Source organism: Myodes glareolus, chromosome 9, assembly GCF_982192425.1.
Source record: "Myodes glareolus chromosome 9, mMyoGla1.1, whole genome shotgun sequence".
Lineage (NCBI taxonomy): Eukaryota > Metazoa > Chordata > Mammalia > Rodentia > Cricetidae > Myodes > Myodes glareolus.
In genome coordinates, this window is record NC_142034.1 from 78,573,618 (window position 1) to 78,595,913 (window position 22,296).

At 39.8% G+C, this 22,296-nt stretch overlaps 1 protein-coding gene across 2 annotated transcripts in view; it reads right to left on the bottom strand.

The window, feature by feature from the left end:
- Sox30 (SRY-box transcription factor 30) overlaps positions 1-16,235 on the bottom strand; it is a 33,113-nt gene extending 16,878 nt beyond the window's left edge. The window contains exons 1-4 of one of the 2 annotated variants that reach the window (XM_085694873.2): positions 15,112-16,228; positions 13,533-13,772; positions 12,229-12,408; positions 5,448-5,919 (exon numbers count right to left, since the gene is read on the bottom strand). In XM_085694873.2, coding sequence (XP_085550999.2) covers positions 5,448-5,919; positions 12,229-12,408; positions 13,533-13,772; positions 15,112-16,162 — 1,943 coding nt within the window. In that variant the 5' untranslated portion in view covers positions 16,163-16,228. Of the gene's footprint in view, positions 1-5,447; positions 5,920-12,228; positions 12,409-13,532; positions 13,773-15,111 lie in introns of both variants that reach the window. The other variant, XM_085694874.2, reaches the window with a different exon arrangement.
- Positions 16,236-22,296: the final 6,061 nt, after the last annotated feature.

Consider the following 22,296-nt stretch of genomic DNA (forward strand, 5'->3'; position numbering starts at 1 on the left):
GTGGAGACAGATTCTCAGAGAACATTTTTAAGATGAAGTAAAAGAGAAAGTTACCATCAGAAAGTGTGTGTTTCCTTCTTTCCCCCTCAGATAGAAAAGGCCTAGCTCTCAGATAAGAAGTTTTCTTAAGTTGAGTGTGGTGAATTTTTTTTTTTTTTTTGCTTACCCTGGGCTGCTGACTGGAGGTTGGACCCCACCCCCCAGGTCAGTCATAGTATGGCTACTGGTCTGACTACTTCAAAATGTCCTCTGACTTTCTCTTTCAGCATTTTACTGTGATGTGTCTGGTTGTGAATCTCTCTGCATTTATGCTACTCAAAATTCACTAAGCTTCTGGAATATAGTTTTCAACATAATTAGGGAGTTTACAACCACTTCCTGCATAGCCTTTAGGTTTTATTTATTACCATTACTGTGTGTTGTGTCTACTGCTGAATGTGTGATATGGCAGTCAGAAGAAAACTTCCAGTAGTCAGTTCTCTCCCTCTACCATTGGGTCAGGGTTCGAGAACCTGAAGTCAGGCTTGTGGGGCACAGGGCAGGGAAGTGCAGCTTTTACCCACTGAGAAGTCTCACTGACCTTTTTGCTCAATATTTCCATGTTCCTACCTTCTTTCTTTACTACAATTTCATATACATTGCTGTGCTTAATGATAAATCTAGACTCTCAAGTGGTTCAGATTAATTTCTTCTTCCTTCTGTTTTAACCCCTTTCTGGTCTTCTGATCATGTAATATCATCAGTCTAGTTTCAAGTTTGCTGATATTTTCCTCTGCCAGTTGAATTCTATGTTTGAGGAACTCTGATGAATTTTTCATTTTGGTTACTCATATTAGTTCAACTTCTATTTGTTCTTTTAAAAAAATTCTATGCCATCATCAATATTTTCAGTTTGATCAAAGAAATATAGAAGCTAGTGAGATGCTCAGTAGTTAAGAGCACTGACTGCTCTTTCAGAGGATCCAGATTCATTCCCAGTACCCACATGGCCACTCACAACTGACTTTAATTATAGCTTGAGGAGATCTGACGCCTTCACACAGATATACACACAAACATAAACCAATGTACATAAAAATAAATTGTTAAAAAAATAATGATCATAATATATCCATAATATATCTTTAAGCTATAAAGATATATAGATATATATTTTTAAGTTATTAAAAATATTAGTAATAGTTTTGTGGTCTTTGTCAATCTCAATTCTGGAATAAAGTTTCTAATGATTTTCCTTTCTTTTGTTTTCATCCACTTGGTAATTAATTCATTCACTTTGAGGCAGCTCAGGCTGGTTTGATATTTGCTATGAAACCCAACCTGGCCTTGAACTATAGTCTTCCTGCTTAAGCCTCATGAACACAAGGATCACAGGCATGTGCCACCACACTCAACTTTGTTTTACTTTTGAATGAATTGCAATTTCTTGATTTTGAGTTTTGTTGAAAACTGTGTATTTGAGTAATATATTGCTGCAGCTCCCCCTGTTCTCCTCTAGGTTTCTGCTTCTCACAGACCATTGCTCATTACCTGAGGTCCAATATCTTGCAATACATATATTTTGGAAGGCAGCTATGCTCACCACTATACCACCAACGTCCACTAATACATATATCTTGTATAGCTTTACTGTTTCACCTAAAACTTAAATTCAGTTCTTATCACTATATTCAGTTGAAATGCAAGTCTTCATTAATAAATTAAAATACATATATTTAGTTTCTTCCTAATTTTCAATTATCTCAAATTCTTAGGATGCTAATCCTATTTGTAAGTTTTATAGACCTTTTTCCTCTCTCTCTCTCTCTCTCTCTCTCTCTCTCTCTCTCTGTCTGTGTGTGTGTGTGTGCGCGCATATGTACTCCTACACATTAGCAGACACAAAGCATTTTGCATGAGTGCATGTGGAGGAGAAATATCATCCTTGGTTGTCACTCCTCAGCAGCTATCCACCTTAATTACTGTGGCAGGGTCTCTCACTGTTACCTGGGATTTGTGAAGTAGGCTAGGCTGACTGGTCAGTGAGTCCCAGGCATCTACCTGTCTCTGTCTCCCCAGAACTAGAATTACAAGATTGTAACCCCCACCTCTCTCTATATATATGTGGGGTGTGTGTGTGTGTGTGTGTGTGTGTGTGTGTGTGTGTGTGTAGACACACTTGTACACACAGGTCTTCATTCTTTACTGACAACCATCTTTCCAGCACCAAGCTCAAATATTTTCATGTATATGTGAGACTGTAGATATGTATGCCTGTGAATCACATGCCTGTAGTGCCCAAGCAGCCTAGAAGACAACAGATCCCTTGGAACTGATGTTAAAAATGGTTGTCTATCTCCATGTGGGTGCTGAACCTGAGAATTGCACCTGGGTCCTCCGCAAGAGCAGTCTGTGCTCTTAACCTCTGAGCCATCTTTCCAGCCCCCAGGCTCATATTCTTAATGGTTCCTTTGTTATGTTCTAACCACTTCTCTGTCCCCTTGGAAGCTTCGGCTGGCCTGGGTAGTAGAAGTGTTCCTCTAAAACAGTTCCCCAGGTAACCTACAATCAATTAAAAAGGAATTTATCAACTTTAAAAAATTAGACTGGGTGATTTTAGATTCTAAATCAGTGTGCAATGAATGCACTTCAGAAATCACACAAATCTCCAGGCAAAAACATATTTCTCTTTATGCTTCACCTGACTTGGTTATAAAAGTTTTCTCTACTTTTTACTATGGAGACATTTTAGTTTGAGACATTGTATAAAGCCAAGACTGAATGTCTTCTCACGTAGGCATTTAAATCTGACTTCATAGCCACTGAAGCTATTTCTGAGTCTGAACACCATCTCCAGGACAGCTCTAAAAAGTCTTTAGCTTGTTAGCCATTACAAAATATAGACTTACTCTCTTATTCTCCTTTCTGATGGGTTCACTCATCTTAAATTGCTACTGAAATTCAATGTTTATAGGTAGCTACAGCAGAAGGTATTCCAAGATAACTAGATCTATCCATATGTGGGGACTGAAAATATCCTTCCTCCACAAAAGTTCAAAGTATGCATATATATGTATATTTATACATATATATTATATAGGTGTGATTACAAAGAGTCCAGAATTTCAATCAAATTTTTTTTTGTTTCATTTTTTGAGGTAGGGTTTCTCTGTGTAGCCCTAGCTGTCCTGAAACTCTTTTGTAGACCAGGCTGGCCTGGAACTCATAGAGATCCACCTGCCTTTGCCTCCCGAATGCTGGGATTAAAGACGTGTTCCATCCCCTCCCCCCACAGCCTCAATAAAATTCTTAAATAAGTCTACAACCAAATAGTTGTTCAAAGAATTTTACCCTGGTTTTTTTTTTGTGTGTGTGTGTGTCTAAAATTTAACAACTAGATTGCCATGTTTCTATAAATCAGGAATTCTCCGGACTGCCTTCTCTCCTATAGGTATACATCTGAATATGTTTTCTCTTTATTTGAGGGTACTAAGTCACCATTTGTCTTTCATATTTTAATATTTTTCATTGCAACATTCAATGAAGAACAGAATGAAGATTCCAAATACCTCTCTTGAGTATGAAGATAAAAATACGCTACAGTGGGTTAAAGAGATGGCTCAGCAGCTAAGAGCACACTCTGCTCTTCCAGAAGAATAGAAATTTTAGTTCCCAGCAGCCACATCAGGCAGCTCACAACCACCTGTAATTTCAGTTCCAAGGGATCCAACATTCTCTCCTGGTCTCCACACACATGGCAAACACATATATGCATATAAATAAAATAAATCTTTAAAAATATGCTACAGGGAGGGGAAAAAGGAGGGATGTTAGAGAAGAGAACTAACAAGAGGCGTGGATGCTGCCTGAAGGAAAAGAGTTTCAAATAAAAAACGAAACAGCAAATACTCAAAGGCAGGAAGGCATTATCTCAGAGGTAGGAACACATCTATGAGTCCATTTGTTTTACAAAACACTCCATTAAAATGCCTAACAAATATAACTTTTGTTAAAATATATAAAATATAATAAACATAAAATTTGTGTATTTCGATTTCAAATACCCATTAGAATCATTGTATTGAAGCAATAAGGAGTAAATATTCTTTATAAAATTCCATTATCAATTTATAGACAAAACTAAAAGGAAATAAGTTAATTTTGTCATTTACCAATACTAGATTTTTCTATTTAAGAAAGCATAATTGAGATAACTCATTCCCTGGGAAAACCTATCATCAGATATACACGGACAAAAAGTCAGAAAACAATTACAAAGGATTTTAAGTATGAAATTATAAATCTCACTTTCCTCTTTTAAAAAAGCATATTATCTTGATATTTACATTCGATATATTGATTTGGCATTCCTAAATCCAATCAAATTCAAGTTCAAGAAGTACAATATTATTATTTACCCACTTCATTTACTATTGCTGATTAGAGATATAACTCAATATTCTAAGTGCTTGTTTTCATAAGTCTTCTTATAAAATGCTCTTTAAAGTATCAGAGAATTTGTATATTCATAGACAAATCCTATAAACCTATTCATGGTAAGAAAGCCTAACTTTCTATTAGTTAATCTATAGAACAATAAAAGATTGGTATCAAACATTTTAATATTTCAATCACAACATTAACTGTGCCTGTATACTTAACAGCAATAGAGTAGTGGAGGGTATTTGCAAAGTGAAGTTTCAATTTGCTTTCCCGAGATATTTCCCGAGGAAAACAAATTTCATTACTGGTAATTTACATGGGAAGTTCTCTGGTTTGGAAATGGGCAGAGAGGAAGTGTAACTTTTAACTGGGCATTCCATCTCTCTTGACTTGAAAATCTTCCCTTTTCCATCCTTATCGGTCCTTAAGCAAGCAGAACTGGCATCACTTATAAGAAATACAGACTTGCAAGCATGCTAAGGTTATTCTTGTACCTGAGATGTTAGCAGTCAGGGGCCATGTTTTAACAAGATACCACACAATTTGTGTCTGTGAAACACAGCTCCAATAAAGGGATCATCCTATAAAAGCACATTTACAATACTGAAACCATATTTTCTATGGAAAGAGCTGGCTGGAGCGGAGAAACAGCTGCCCCAATGGACGCCAATGCATTCTCTCTAGCTCTAGCTCCCAGGTCCTTATGTGGCCCCCTTCATTCCTTTATGTGTACTGCTTGGTTCTCACTCAACCTCTGAAGTTGAACAGAAGCCTGACTGAGGAAGTCAGGTTTTCCCAGAAGAGAAGAAATGCCTCATGCCAAGCAGTGGTGCATGATTTTAATGCCAGCACTCAGGAGGCAGAGGCAGGTGGATCTCTGAGTTCAAGGCCAGTCTGGTCTACAGAGCAAGTTCCAGGATAGCCAGGGCTACATAGAGAAATCCTGTCTTGAAAAACCAAGCGGGGTGGGGGGAATACTTCACTAGGGGTATTTTTAGGGAAGAGGTAGAAAATTGTTTGTTTACCTTGACGGGAAGTAATGAGGTCCAGGTAGGAAGTAAGGGTGATGAAACGAGAATCGTGGCGGTGTCCCAAAAAGTGTGGCTGGATGACCAAGGGGTGGGGGCTGATAGACGTGTGAGTGTGGAATGGGAGTAGCTGGGGGAATTGGAGTGCTTCGGGGACATGTGGAAACGCTGGCATATTCCTTGGGAGGCTGGATAGGTGAGGTTGCAAATCTGGCATGGGCAGTACTTGCACCAGCTGGAATCCTGCTGGTGCTCTCCAGAGACACTGGAGTGGGTCTCTTCACAGAGCGACTGGTTCCTGAAGGAAGCCTATGAATGTCAGTTTGCGGAGGCCCAGTGAAGCGCTGAGAAGGGAGTGATGGGCGGGGCGTCAGACTTGGAGGCGGACCGGCCACCGGGCCAGTGCTGGAGACGCTGGGCTGGAAAAGTGTGATGGGGCTTGGGCGCTGGACTGCAGGTGTGGCTTCACCTTCAGAAATAAAAATAACAGAAGTTAACCATTACTAAGATCACTACCGGTATCCACCACACGGTGAACTAGAACAACGAAGGAGAGTTCACTATTACCTTCACCTAGTAGTGGTATCCTATCAAACCACTCTCCCCTTTATTCACAGGATTCTGACAATTCAGAAGTCACTTTACTTTCTTGTGAATTTACATTTTTCTCTTCCCCAACTGGCCTCTGAGCGTCCTAAGAAGAGAGACCTGTTTTGTTCACTACCACATCCCCAAGCTCAGCTTCTGCCTAGCACAAAATAGGAAAGTCCTCAACTTGGATAGGTAAATAAATGAACAGCATTACTCTTGATAATTTAGAATAACGTATACATTAAAATGTTGATATAAGGCTCCTGGCAACAATTATCATTAAGGAATAATCTAGGAGTAGGAGACAAGATACATGGGTAGTAGGAAAATTCACATGTTCACTTCATAGTATTTAGGTTTTGATCAATCTGAAATATATTTATTTTCTTATAAGTAGAAGTTTCGGTAACCCTGTGATCAATTTTTGTGGGAGCCTATGTGTGACTCAGTTTCCATCTGAAGTCCATTCTGACTTATAAATCATTTGAGTTCAAGCTTGCCTGCTCTGCCTGCAACCTTAAGAAATTTGAGAAATGTCTGTATTAGCCCAAAGAACATTTTTGCCCAGAAGAAATAGCACATTTGTGTATTAATATTTGGGCTGGTGTGTGCTCCTTAAGTGGTTAGTAGTTGCTTGCTTCTAGCTGAATTCTCGTAAGAGATTATGCACCTACTTGAGCTTCCACCAAAGGACAGTGTAGGAAGACGGTTAGCTGATGGTATTGCTCTTTGTTCTGCTTGCCTGTAATTAGTATATATGCTGGCTGAGAAGTAAACTCGGGGCTGGTTGGCATTCACCTCCAGTCCTCCCAGTCTAGCCTATGTTCTCCATCTCCATTTCTCTCAATCTGCCATTTGCTTTAACTTCACGCCCCTTCCCAGGCGCCCCTTACAGATTCCTGCCAGGGTGGGCTCAGACAATTTTCCTTTCATTTTGCATACTTCTGTACATTAAAAACTATGACACTTTTTAGTTGAAAAAAATTAAACAATCAAAACTGTTTCACTTTACTGCATTCACAGTGACTATAGCTGAAAATCTCCAAAAAGAATACAATTTATCATACATTAGCCATTTGTAACAGACTTGGAAAGAATACTGGTAGAACATGATTGGCAAGGGTAGAATTCTTAAAGGTAAGTAAAACAATCATGTGATTTATCTTTCCACTCCCCAAAAGACAATACTGCTGTCTGAGATGCTATTATCCAAACAACACATGTAGTCTAAACTGAACTAAGTTTTCATGACAAAATACAAATAGAAGCCTTCGGAAGATACTCATATTCATTGTATTCCAATTCAGCTAGGTGTCTGTTAAAAAGATCACAGACCAAGCACAGATGCTGCAGTTAGAAATGTCTCTCAGGCTGGGAGGTGGTGGTGCACACACACCTTTAATCCCAGCACTCAGGAGGCAGAGGCAGGCAGATCTTTGTGAGTTCAAGACCAACCTGGTCTATAAGAGCTGGTTCCAAGAGAGGCTCCAAAGCTACAGAGAAACCCTGCCAAAACAAAACAAAACAAAACAAAACAACCAGAAATGTCTCTCAGAGGCCCAAAATGCAGACCTTTCAACTTTATCCAGGTTAAGACTTCCCTCATAATAGGACAGATTCAGACATACAAGACCTATAAATGGGTCACAATGTTGGATGACTGTACGTAGGCTTGGGAGAGAGAAGAAAAAGAATATAGAGAATAAAGTTAATGCCTTAAAAAAAAGGATAAAGTCTTTAAAGAGACAGAGTACAGATAGTTATAGATTAAAATAAATAAAAATAAGCCATGTAAAAATGGAAAATTCACAGAGAGTCTGGATTATGTACATTGTGTTTTCTTTAAAATTTTTGACTGTGAAGGAGCTAAGTACAGAGAGACATTTCATTATATGGGCTGCCACGCTAAACCAGAATGGATATCATAAGGGTATTATGACTTCAGAATTTGAATCTAAAAATATGATGCTTTGGAAAAGAGGGTCTTCTTTTGTTTTCACAGAGGATAAGACCCTGTGAATTGCTTCTATCCCAATATGGTATGATAGACCACGCCCTCCTGAAAGGTTGCTGTGAACACCCTCAAGAAATTACTTCATTCAACTGCCAACTGAGATGAATCTAGCACACAGTTTATCATGAAAGACCTGATTAACAGCGCCCCTATTCAGCAGGGAGAAGTTTGGAGAGAAATAACTATGCCCATATTCCCAAATATTGTTTATAAATGTTCTTTTACATTTAAAGGGGGATATGATATAGATATGAATAACTTGCATTGGTATGGATTTTAAGGTCAATTTCGTTATATGTATATATATTTCTGATATTGATTAAGGTATTGTGATTGTGTAGTTCATTTTAAAAATGTAATGTATAATTAGGAAATATAGATTGATAATGGATAATCATCAATAATAATCAAGCTTGTAGTCATGTTAGTTAGACTTTCTAGATATATAGAGATATATCTTAGTTAGATAGACATTCTTCATATCTTTCAAAGACTACAGAATATGGCATTTTAATGTTTTAATAAGTTAGGGCTGTTCATGACAATGAGACACGTCTGCTCCTGGCAGCACCAATCTACTTCAAGAGGAAGATGGTCATCGAAGAGGCTCCTTATGGAGTTGGATAGTCATTTGGGCAAGAAACTGCTCTTGCCTGGACTGATGCATAAACTGGACACAAAGAACCCGCAGAGAGAGAACTGTTGAACTTGCCTAAAGGTGAGATGATCTTTCGGGGTTCCTGATTCATGAAAGAGTCTGCGAGACATTCTGCAGGACACAGTAGAACACTGAGCTGCCTTTGAAATTTCCTGCTTCATGGAAAAGTCTCCTGGAAACTATGGGCCTGTAGGTTGAAGATGGATACCCCAAAGGTACAGAGGAACTTTGGGTGACTGTACAGGCAGCGATGTGTCTCTATCATTTCTAGAGTTTGGAAGTTGCTTATTTCTTGTTTACTTAGGTAATATTATATCCTTCTGGAGTCTTTGATGGAGTTGAAGAATGGTTATAGTTATAGTTTTCCTTAGTTATGATAAAAGATAAAGTAGATATAAATATTGTAACTGTAATTCTTGCTTGATAACTGTTTTGTTATATGCAATTTTACTGTGTTAAAGTGAAAGCCTTTCTTTTTTGTTTAAACAGAAAAAGGGGGAATGATGGAGGAGGGTTATCTGTCTATTGTTACTTTCACTGGTTAATAAAGAGACTGCCTTGGCCTTTTTGATAGGCCAGCCCTTAGGTGGGTGGAGTAGACAGAACAGAATTGTGGGAGAAAAAAAGTAGAGGCAGGCAGTCACCATGACTCTCCTCTCCTAGACAGCTGCAGGTTAGAATCCTCCTGGTAAATCACCACCTCGTGGTGCTACACAGATTATTAGAAATGGGTTAGATCAATATGTAAGAGTTAGCCAATAAAAGGCTACAGATAATGGGCCAGGCAGTGTTTAAAAGAATACAGTTTCCGTGTAATTATTTCAGGGGTAAAGCTAGCTGGGAGGCAGGCGGCGGGAAGCGACCCACCGCTCCTTTTTACATGGGAGGTGGTGGCGCATGCACACCTTTAATCCCAGCACTCAGGGGGCAGAGGCAGGCAGATCTTTGTGAGTTCAAGACCAACCTGGTCTATAAGAGCTGGTTCCAAGAGAGGCTCCAAAGCTACAGAGAAACCCTGTCAAAACAAAACAACCAGAAATGTCTCTCAGAGGCCCAAAATGCAGACCTTTCAACTTTATCCAGGTTAAGACTTCCCTCCTTTTCTTCTCTCAGTAGTGGAAGGTAATGCCCTTCTAAGCCTCAAAGCAGGAACAAAGAATCCCACCCATCCATTTCAATATGGTTCCTAACCCAACGAAGTGCAGAAGGGTATAAATGAAACTGTCCTCATCTTGTTAGCCCAGACTGGCCTCAGGCTCCTGAGTGCTGGATCACAGACATGCATCATCATTCCATGTTCTTTCATTCACATTTGCATTACCAGGATCTAGCCACGAACCTGACTTTAGAAATAGTTAAGAGGAATTGGAGAGATGGCTCCGTGATTAAGAGCACCTGCTTTACAATCATGAGGACCAGAGTTCAGATCCCAACATTCTCATAATAAGTTTGGGGTTCCACAAGCACCTGTAACTCTAGTTTCAAGGATGCAACAGCCTCTTCTGGCCTCTGTACACAGGCATGCAAAGGCACACATCCATACACACATACAAGTGCACATACGCTCATACAGATATATACACTCCCATGCAAACCCTTAAAGAAAGACTTAACATTTCATTGAAGGGAAAACAGTTCAACCTAAGTTGACAGTATTCCTATGCTGTGCTGCTGGAAGACGACTTAAAGCACTTGCAATCACACAGCCAGGAAAACTTATAAAATCTCTCAATTTTTTATTTCTTGAATTATTACCATACTCAAGAAATTAACCTGACCATCTGCTTCAAAAAATTGAGTTCTTTTTCCTATACCCAGCATAAGCACTTAGTTATCAGAAAAAGTAAGCTACAAGAACACTATAGAACAATTGATCAGATTTCAGTCATTGAAAGGGGGGCATATCTTTTCCAATTCTCTTTCTACCTAAATACATCCAAGAAGAGATGGAAATGAGACCTGGAATGATAATAATGCATTCATTTAATAATAAATGAAAAGTAAGTAACATATATCAACTACTGTATTTTGTTACAAAGAACTATCCAGAAACACAGTATCTTTAAATGTCAATGTTCCCGTTGATAAGGAGGTTAAAAGTGTATAACCTTTAATAAGTCAGTGATATGGAAGACTGAGAAAAAGATCAGAGCTCTAATGACTCAAACAGTTGTTGCGGTGTAGTAGATGCCAACCACAGAAAACCAGCCAGTAATTTGACTTCTCCTCTTCTAGGACACAGCAAGACTATGAAGTCCAGCCTCCCTTGCATTTAGGAATGGCTACAGCCTACCCAATACCATGTAAGCAATGTCTATCACTGGTGTAATGAATGCACTTATGTGGTACTCATGTTCTCACAGCTTTGTGCAAGTTCAAATATATGAATATAGTACCCTAGGAGATGACATTTTAATGATATGATATTTTAATGATACAAGATCTACAGAAGAAAAAGCCTTCATCCATTAACTATCTTTTGAAAGATATATTTACCAACCAGAAACATCCGTATGTGAATAAAATATAAGCCTGTTGTTAAAATAGCCAGAACTGTTCAATCATTACATGAAGATTATGTTTTAGATACGTAAGAACAAAAGAGAAAAAGACAAAACCTAAACAACCAATTCAATCTATAAAAATAAAGCAGTACATGCAAGAGTTGTTTGCTGGGGATCTGACACCTTCTTATTGCTGCCAGCACCAGGCACAAGCACACACGCGCGTGCACACACACACACACATCCTTATACACAGTGTGTGTATACTTAACATATATGAAAGCAAAACACTCGTGTACATAAAATAAAAATCTTTAATTAAAAAATATTGAAATGCATAGTTTTAACAAGTCAGTTTCCAAGATCGACCCATCTCTAACCCATAGGTTATCATTATCATTAGGAGAACCCAGGCAGGCAGAAGCTGGGGAAAGCAGCTTTAAGATAAACCACTGCACTAGTGAGTGAATTGCAGTTTCCTAAAGAGTTGGTTATAAAAGTTCTGGGGGAACAAGCCACTGAGGTACAAGGAGGTTAAGATTTGAGAATCAATTTAGCATTCCTGCCATCCATAGACCAGACTGTGAGGAATATGAATCAAACAGGTATTTAGGAAAAATGGATAGCTTCCACTGCTTTTCTGGACCAGCAAAAGAATGGTCTTCAATAGATCAGTATCCTTCTTAAGTTCCATGGCAGGATGCCTCACACCTCATTAGCAAAGCATTACTTCATTCTGCATGTGAAACGCATCCCTATTTTCTATTGAACTGCATGAGTCATTTCCTCTGTTATCTGACTAATCTAGGGGCTCATCCTGAGTTAATTAAAAGGTGAGAGTTGTCCATATTGATCTGCTATTGCTCCTTCTCTCATTTAATGTTGCCATTTTCTCTCTTCTTAATTTTATTCCTTTACTATTGTTCTAAATTCTAGGTTTAATGGAAACCAAATTTCAATTTAAGAGGTAAAATTCTGATGTATTTACAATCTACAACAGAACCAACTCACCAACTGGATGAGTGATGGTGTTCTGAAGGCCGGGAATTACCACAGAGTAGGTAGGTGAGCGATAAGGATAAATTGTTGTAGGATTTGTAGAGATAATATTCTGTGTGGTACCAGAAAATACATTGGAAACACTTAGAGGGAAGCGTTTTCGCTTCCCTGGACGAGGCTGATAAACCCAACCTAAAGAAAAAGATAGAGACATTTTAATAGGAACACACAGAGTCTGGCCTTTTTAAATTAAAAATACAGAACACTTGAAAGTTTTTTAAAAATGGGTTATCTAAAAGTATATTTTTCATTTCCATGAGGCTATTTCTGGAACAAGTCTCAATATCCACAAAGCTTCTAATTTTGTTAGTTTTATAATCAATAATAGAGAGGAAAGTCAAAATGCCTTATATTCAGAGACACAGAGTGACTCTGTGGTAGAATCTATACAGAAGTCATTGAGTTTGAACCCCAAACCCTTTCCTTTACTAAAGAAAAATACCCCATAAGACATTATTTATCTCCTCTTTCTTCATTCTATAAATTACAAATCTCAGTAATGCAATGGTCACAAATAACCAGTCTAACTATTTTTACGCCTGGTTTAGGAAGTCTCTCTGAGACATGGCAATTAATAAAATCACAAACACCTTAACTTTCTTCAAAGTCAGCAGTGTGATGCTGTCCTATAGACAAAGCACTGGTTCTATCCAGAATCTTGTCTCCTAAAATATTTCTGCTTGTATTTCAGAAAAAAAATTCTTTTCCCATTATGCACAGTTATATAAACCACAAAGAATGCATAGTTCCCAACCTTTATCGCAACGCCCTTACTGAGTAGGACAAATCACTCATTCAGTCTGTGTCGTGATAGGAATAAATCTACCAATCAAAATACAAAACTGTGTTCTGATAACACTTAACATAAAATGGAACAGGATATTAATTCCTGCATCTCAATTATCTTTTAGCCATTATTTAATATGTCAAGTATACTACAAAATAGAACCATGTTGATTTACTGTTAGCTTTATAGCTATAGCTGTGTATGTATGTTTGTATGTATCTATATGTATTTAATCAAAACCACAGTAAAAGCATATGTCTCCTGATTTGTATTAGCTGGTAAATATGTGATATTTCACAACTGTGTTCTACTTAAGAAAATGTATGTTTAGTATTAATTCAATCATTATTATAATGCTAGCCATTATTTTCTTTCTCACACATAGATTAGGAAATCTCAACCTAACTTAATCTTTACCTAAATAAATTTAAAAGAAATGGAAAGAGTCTTGGCTCATTTCATTGATTACCAGGAAATTCCTCTCTGTGCTTTTCTTTAATCTTTTGTGCTTCATCATAATAGGGTTTCTTTTGTTCTTCACTAAGTTTGTTCCACTCTAACCCAAGCTGGACACTGATTTCTGCATTGTTGGCGGCTGGGTTAGCTTTGGCTAGTGCTGGCCGGTGGATTCTTGCCCAAACCATAAATGCATTCATAGGTCGCTTCACATGACCATTTCTGTCCTTACTGAAGGGAGTATCAGGTATTCCTATATGACAAAAATGAAGAGACTACGTTAACGTGCTACATATGCGATTTTAAGCTCAAGTGTACCTTCATCTATACTTACGTATCAGTACCTGAAAACATACACTACAATACAGTCAAAATATTGCCAATATTCCAAACTTCCGTATAGTCCCTAAGCTCAGCATTCTTAACTGTAGCTTAACATGACCCCTAGAGAGTTTAATATTGTTGAAGATACCGTTCAGTAACATTAGAGACACATGGATGGCTACTTATTTCTTTGAGCTTCATTAACACCTCTAGCAATAATTAACATGTAGTTTATTTCCCTCTAAAATTTGTCTATCATTAGGGGGCAGGAACGATAACTCATTCATAACTATGCACATAGATGTTAGTTATGTAAGTATTTAAAGGAAGTCATTTCCAAAAGTGGCTGTAGAATCCTTCAAAGCAAACAATATTTATGCTAACAGCTTTTCACTATGAAGAAGAAATTCCTGCCACGGTGAATCATTACAACTAGTCTCATGCCCTGGGAGAAAAACAATGCAAGTGATCCTGAGAGTCACAGTACCAGCTGAAAATTCCTATAAAGGAAACTCACTAAATTTATATCCCCGTGCAGTTCATAAAAGTACTATCATTCACTAAATTTTATCCCTATGCAGTTCATAAAAGTACTACTTAGGATCAGGCCGAGGTGGCACATGCCTTTAATACCAGCACTTGGAAGACAGAGGCAGGTGATCTCTGAGAGTTCGGTGCTGCCTGGTCTACAGAGTGAGTTTCAGCCAAGACTGTTACACAGAGAAACCCTGTCTGCAGTGACTATATTATATTACTTCTTTTAAAAACAATTTAACTTATTATTGAGTATTTATTACTCTTTCTAGAAAGCCTTGGCTTTTAGAACACAATGTTAGATTTAAATATTTTCTCCAAGCGAAGTTATTGTTCGTTTTTAAAGTAACCTCTATAATCAGTATAAACAATTATCATTTCCTCCAAAGCTTTGGTTTTGTTCTATTTCTTGATACACATAAACCTATGAAGCTACTACATCAGGAAATTTGAAATGCATTCGCTAGGGGATTTGTATTATCTAACAAGCATTCTGGTGTGTCTGTTATCTAAATCTGTTTGCAAAGACTTAAAATTGGTTTTCTTTTAAAAAAAAGTTTGTGGAGATTTTTTTTTTAGCAGTATATGGACAAATACATCAGAAACATCTCCTCTGCAGGCTAAGAATGAGTATCATGATTCTATTTTTCAATCTCCGGCTCCTAAATCGCTAGTATCTACTATGGGCAACATAGACATCAATGTGAAATCCAGATTCCCTTGCCTTCTAATACCTGCGTCTGAGGGAAGCACGGTGAGGGGGACATCTTTGGTTTCAATTTTTACAGAAGGCTCCAGTAAGGACTGCATTTTAATAGGCACTGGTGTCAGGGGGACCTTGGACAAGCGTATTAGCTCAGAGGGCGGAGGCCCCTGAAATTGGATACGGGCCCCAGGAGGGACCGCGTGGAGAGTCAAAGGGAACCGGAGGTCTTGCTGGTGCGGCCCGAAAGCACTGGGTGGCTGGGCCAGGAGAGCATCTTTGCCGCCGTGGACCAGGCCATTGGACGCAGCTTCCGTGCCCAGCCTGCAATCGTCCCTGAGTCTGTCTGGTTCCTCGGTCTTGATGACTCCTTCTCCGACAAGCAGACTCCTGCCATCGCCACCTTTCAGCGCATCCCTCGAGGCCTCCTCTGCCTCCAGCTTGGCTTTCTTTTCCTCCCCTCGACGGCCGTCGAGGGCCTTCCCGGTGCCATCCAACTTGGCGGCCCTGGAAGCTCTGGGGCCGGCCTCGGTGGTCCTCCGAGATCCCACCGACAGGTCCAAGCCCGCCCCTAGCTCCTGCTGCTCGGCCTTGACGAGCAGCGTACGGGGCTGCATGGAGCGCAGCTCCGGCCTGCAAGGGCCTCCGTCGGCCGCCGACGGTGGCGGCAACAGCAGCAGCTCCGGTCTCAGTTGCAGCAGGCGCGCCTGCGCGGACGATGCGACGGCGGCGGCGGCGGCAGCAGCGGCGGCGGCGGCCGCACCCTCGTCAGGAGCCTGCGGTAACAGCGGCCCGGGCGGCGGCGGCAGCAGCAGCACCTGCTCCGGCTTCACTTGCAGCAGACGACGCGTCCCAGCCTGAGCACCGGCTGCCGCGGCCTCCCCGCACGATGAGGCCACTGCGGCGATGGCGGCCGCGGCTTGGGCCGGCGGCGACTCCGGGCGCTCGGCGGCCGCGGCCAGGAAGGTGGCGGCCTCGACGACGGGCTGCTGCGCGGGCGGAGCGGGGCGCAACGGGCGCGGTGGGGTGGGCCGCGGCGGTTGGCGCGGCTGCGGCGGCGGCTCCGGTCTGGCTCTCTCCATGGGGGAGGGGGCGGCCGGCTAGGTCGCGGCCGGGATTGTGAGCTCAGCCGTTTGTTGGCGGCCTCCCCCTCCCCCTTTCGGTTAAGACCCTTCCAAGGCCTTGGCTACCCAGAACCCTACGCGCTCCACAGACTCGGGCCTCCAGCTCGCCTCGCCCAATCATGAGCGGCCTGGTGCTCCAGGGCAGCCAATCACAGGCACGCTCCTCGACTCCTCCCACCCTCCACTATGGCCTTGTGCGAGAACCGTGGAATCGTCCCCCGTAGCCGAAGCTCGTGTTTCCCATTTTCCCCGCCTCTTCACTCGCCCTCTCTTCCGGATTCTCTTCAACTTTGTCCTTGGTTACCCACCCCCACCCCCGCCCTGAGCGCGACAATGGCGTTGCCCAGGAAACCCTGTGATTCCACTCCTCGACAAACGACCTCCAAGGACGCAGGCCTGGACCTTTCTTGAAGGCTGGGGCCCGAGTGCCAGAGGGATAGTGGGGACATCTTGCAACCTGTCACCAACCTCATTAATAGATCTTATTGACACAGATGCTTGACTTGGTTGACCATTTCGCTAGTTGAATTTTCCGTCATTCTACTTCCAAAATGCAACTTCCTCCACTTTTTGAGGTTCTACCTGCCAGTATCCTTGTCCAACCTTCCTCATCCTTCACGGATGTTGCGGTATTCCTGTCGTCTTGCTCTACATCCTTTGTCCCACTGCTCCCCAACTGCCAGTAGTGCTGGAAATACAAGTCTAACCTGTCACATTTCCCCCAAATCTTTCTGCTGCACCCACTGGCTATGAGATAAAAGTCCGAAATTCTCGGGCAGAGCCTGATAAGTCTGGTAGTGACTTGGGTTCTACCTACAATTCCTCTATGTAGGTTTTGTGTGTCAACCACATTGCCTCCCCAACCCCGTCCGCCATTCTTTTTCACCATGAGATGTTTTTCGGCATGCCAAGCTTTTGTCTCTGTAACTCCCGCTTATTTCTCAAGTACCTGACCCATCCTTCAGAGAAAACAATGACTCAGCATCCGTTCGAATCTCTTTTATGCACTCATACCCGATCGCATCCTTTGAAGTGCTTTGTTTGTATGTTTATTCTGTGGCCTCTTCCAGTTGATTGTTACCTCCTTCGGGGAAAGAACTGCTTCTGTCTCGTTCATTATTGACTCCCCAATGCCAACTGTTGAGTAATCGTTCAATAAATGCTTATTGAAGAGGACATGAATAAGAATTGCCACGGTCTAATAAAATAGTTAACACTACTTACATTAAGGGCTCATTCTAGGTTTTTTTTAATGTGTGTCTCTTAAGTGGGATTGTGCTTGGTTTTCATTAAATATCACCGAGTAAATGTGAAATGATAGCATTTACTGCAGCACTAGACATTTTGACTAAATGTGACACCTCTGTCTTGAAGTAGATGAGCCTTTGTTCAAGACAATCGAAGATGAATTAATTCTTTCTAACCCTCTTTTGTCAGATGTGCTAAAGAGAAGTTTATACATCTATACATGGAAGAACACATCACATACAGACAACCGAACCTCTAAAATGTGCTTAGGAAGTCGAGGCAGGAGGGTTGGCTGTCAGAAGTCTGATGCTAGCGTGAGTGCTGTGTCAGTTACAAGCCAGTGCTGGCTACAATATGAGATTCTGTCCCAAAAAGACCAAACTATACTAACAGGTTTAAAAAAAAATACCGCATCTTCTCAAAAAAAAAAAGGAGTGCTTACCTTAAAGAAAGTAACAGAATTTAATTTGTCACACTGAAAAGACAATTAAAAATACCTTGGAAAAATGAAAGAAAAGAGCATGGCAGACAAGTGTTATTGAATTAAAATCTCCAATCATTTGTGGAAATAAGGTTAAATTCGAATTTGTCTAATGGAGAAATACTTTAACATAAAGTAGATTGCAAATAATGGGAGAGGGGAGGATATAAAGCAGGGCAAAGATAAACCAAACAATGATCTCAGAAGATTGGGAAAGGCTATGTTAAAGCATATTTTAATATAAGAAAAGACACTAGAGGCGGTCGAGGACATTTCATAATAACTAAAGGACTAACAACAGAACACGGTACTTGTCAGTATAGTAGCTAGCACCACCTCACTGCTGCAGCCTGTGTGACACTGAATGGAGGGGAGAGACTAGTCGGGATTTATATTTGGATTCTTCAATATTTCTTTAAAATTTCAAAATCTTATTTATTGTGTGTATCCGGGGAGGTTATGCACATGCCATAGTGTGGGTCTCTGGGACGGAACTCAGGTTGCTGGGTTTGGCAGCAAATGCTTTTACCCACTGAACCATCTTGTTGGCTCAATATTTCTTTCTCAATAAGTGAAAACACAGTTGGAATAGCAAATCAGAAAGCTTTTAGACCAGCTAAGCAACACTTTCGGACAACAAGAATGCTGTAGTCAGTCCCAGTTTCTACACACACATGCTTTTCAGTGCAATTGAAATGTTCTCCAGAGACTATATACAGTGTCATAATGCAGGCCGCACTGCACCTGAGAGGATCAAAGCCACACAGTCTCTGACCTCACGAAATTATAGATCAATGAGTAGCAGGAGGAAATTATGAATGTCTCACACAATTTCTAAACAACTGATGATTACAGAATTTGGGAAAATCAGAAAATATCTTCTACCAAATCAAAATTAATGTAATATGAGTAGAGAAGTTCAAAGGGGAAATTTTACAAAAGAATCAAAAGGAAGAATTAAAAACCAATAATAGAAAAAATATCCTTTACCTTAAGAAACTAAGAAAGGGTCAATGTAAGTAAGTAGAGGGGCTAACAAAATTATCACAGTAGAAATAAATAAAAAACAGCAAAACAGTAGAGAACACCAGTGAAACTGGGAGTTTATTCTTTGATTTCAAAAATGATCTTATCAAGATAGAGAGAAAAAGTAAATGTAAGTACAAATGATACAATTTATACATTTATATATATGTATATGTATGTATTATATGTTTATGAATATATAGAGCTGGTTTTAGAGTTGGACAATGGCTCTGTCCTTCAATCCAAGCGTATTGTTAAAAAAAAAAACCCAGAGTTTCTGTCTCATGTCAAGTGCCGTTTGATGTGGGACAGAAAGAAAAAAGAATTTAGAAAACATCTTTGCTTTTCTTCATATCTATTTTTGTCTTTATCATACTTTTCATTGAATATATACATCTGTATATGTCTATATAAATAATGTTTAAGTTTTCCAGAATGAACAATGAATTTTTCTCCAGTAATCTTTGAAGTTTCCAGAAAAAAGTGGGGCCCTATAACAACAACTCCACCTGATTGATATGATGTCATGATACTGATAGCGCTACTACAAGACCTGTTTTGGGTACAAGAAGGTTCCAACTTGGTTAGCTGAAATAGTGCACATCTTTAACAACTTTCTGGCCCGATCTCCACAAAATACCCAGAGACTATTTGCAATCTTACCAAACATTAATCTTGAAATTTAGCCATCATTTTACTTTCACAGGATCCCTTAGAAAGAATGTCGCCCCCATGACAGCTAGAAGTAATTCTAGTAGATGATATTCCCTCTCCCAGCAAAGTTTGTCCTCAGGCTTAGGGACATCATTTAGGGGTTGATTATAATTGGTATACGGTTGAAGGTTGAGGGAGGAATTTTATGAGCTCAGGGATCTTTTTGAAAAAAAAAAGAGGAAAAATTAGATGATGGGATAATAGATTGGTATTTGTGAGTTATTGTTTACAGACAATTACATTGGTATAGATTCTTGTATATTGATACAAAGTTAAATTATATTGAATATTGTATGCAAGTATGCTTCTACCTCTGTTTAAAACATTTATATATATATATATGTATATATACACACCATATTGCACTGTACATTTCTACTTCTGATCAAGGTACTTATACATTGTTTTCATTTGGAGGTCATTGTCCTCATTTATTGCACAGCTGTCTATTGTCTTAGTCTTTAAGTTAGATAGGTATTAAGAATTATAGATCAATAGTCATCAATGTTTGTCATACTTATAGTTACACTAATCAGGTTTTTTAGATACATAGAGATTATATTCTGTATAGATAGATAATCTTCAACTACTTCAAGGATCTGTGGAACATGGCATTTAAATAACTTAGGGTTTTGTTGACATGAGACATGATTGCTTCTGGCCCTACCGATCTATTCCTGAGAGAATGTTGAGCACCAAAGACACTCCACTTGGAGCCTGTTTTATTCTTGGCAAAAACTGGCCTTTGGGCAAAGAAATGCTCATTCCTCAGCCACTGACAAGATATAGTATCTGAAAATGGATAAACAGGACTGTCAAATTTTGCCAAGACAGGTTAAGGGGTAAGACAGTTTTGAAAAATTTCTTGCCTTTGAAAATGGTCTGTCAGTTATTCTAGACCTTAGCCAAAGTTGGTTGCTTCAATGTTGCAAATGAGACTTTGGGTGATTGCCCAGGTAGCCAGTTGTCTCTGTCATATATTGCTAGCTTTGGAAGCTACTTGATTGTACTTCATGCCTGCTCAAGTAATATTATCTCCCTTCTCAGGCTTTCAATAGGGTTGAAGATTAGATAGTTGTAGTTACTGTCCTCTTATGATCTAGCCAAGCCATTTCCAATACAAGACTTAGACTCCTTAGGATAGAATGTTTATTAAAACATTTAGCATATGCTCCTTGCTTATTATTTTTTATGCTGATTGTAATTCTAATCTTATACTTCATATCTGTTCCTAGTGTATATTGTTTTGTATCAGGTTTGGAACTCTCTTACTTAAACAAAAGGGGGAGTGCTGTGGGAGCTCCTTCTGCTCCTTCAGCCAATAGCCTTTAAGATACCAGCCAACTTGGGCATGGTCTCTTTCTCTTTGAAAAGCAGTGGTAGCCCTGCTCTCCCTCTCTTGCTTCGGACTCTGCTTCCGGCTACTAAACTTCTTTCCTGATCTCGCAGAGAGCTGTTGTCTAGGATGGTGATCTGTAAGTTTTTTATTAATCATAATTCCATACTGGTGTGGGATTGTTTTGTGATTTGTACTTTCACACTTGGAACAAATTTCTATCCAGGGGAAATGATCTTTTGTTTTGGTAATATGATGAGTCTGATAAGTTTTTCTTCTCTCATTTCTCAATAAAGTACTAATTAACAGCCAGATGTGGTGGCACAGGTCTATAAATCCAGAATTTGGGTGTTGGATACAAGAGGATTAGGAGTTGAAGGCCAGCCTAGGCTATATAATGACACTCTGCCTCAAGACTAGTAAGCCTCAGTATAGGGATGTAGCTCAGTTTGTAGAGTCATTGCCTAGTATGCAAGAGGCTCTGGGTTTGAAGCCTAGTATGCATAGTGTGGTCATGGTAGCACAGGCCTGCATCCCATAATGCAGCAGTAGGGGTAGGAAGATCAGAAGTTCAAGGTCATCCTCAGTTACATAGCAAATATGAGATCAGACTGAGTTATGGGCAATGCTATCTGATGAACAACTATAACAAAAAGTGTCAAAAAAAAACTATAGGGGAATCAAAATTTGGGGTTATCCTCCACTGTATTTGGAACTTGAGGCCAGTCTAAGCTACATGAGATCCCTTCTTTAAAGAAAGTGTTTATAAAGAAAAGAATACATAAATGAGTGTGATGTTACAGCATGCAGCATCAAACCACTGGCTAACGACATAAGATTTATATTACAGCCTTGACTTCTAATCCTTGTTCTGTCACTTGATATGTAACCTTGAATACAATACTGAGTTTCTGACGCCTGTGCCCCCAGCTATAAAATGAGCATAGCAACTACATATACTTAAGTAGAGGTAAAGAGATACTCCATTGGAAAGGCTGAGCATAGGATTTGGTCCCGAAGAAACACTTAAAATGGGACTCTTCTTATTGGTGAAGAATAGAAACTAGCTGATAACAATGTAAATCTCAGTCCTGCTTGAGTAGGAAGATGGAGAGACATCTGGCCAAAATTCAATTTGGAAATGGAAAAGGCAATGCTCCTCTCTGGACTTAAAAACTAGAGTCTATGTCTAGTTACAATGATATTTGATGTTTCTTTCTATTCCACTAAGTTCTGATTTATACTGCAGCTTCTCATTCTGAAATTCTTCCATTCCAGAACTGTGTC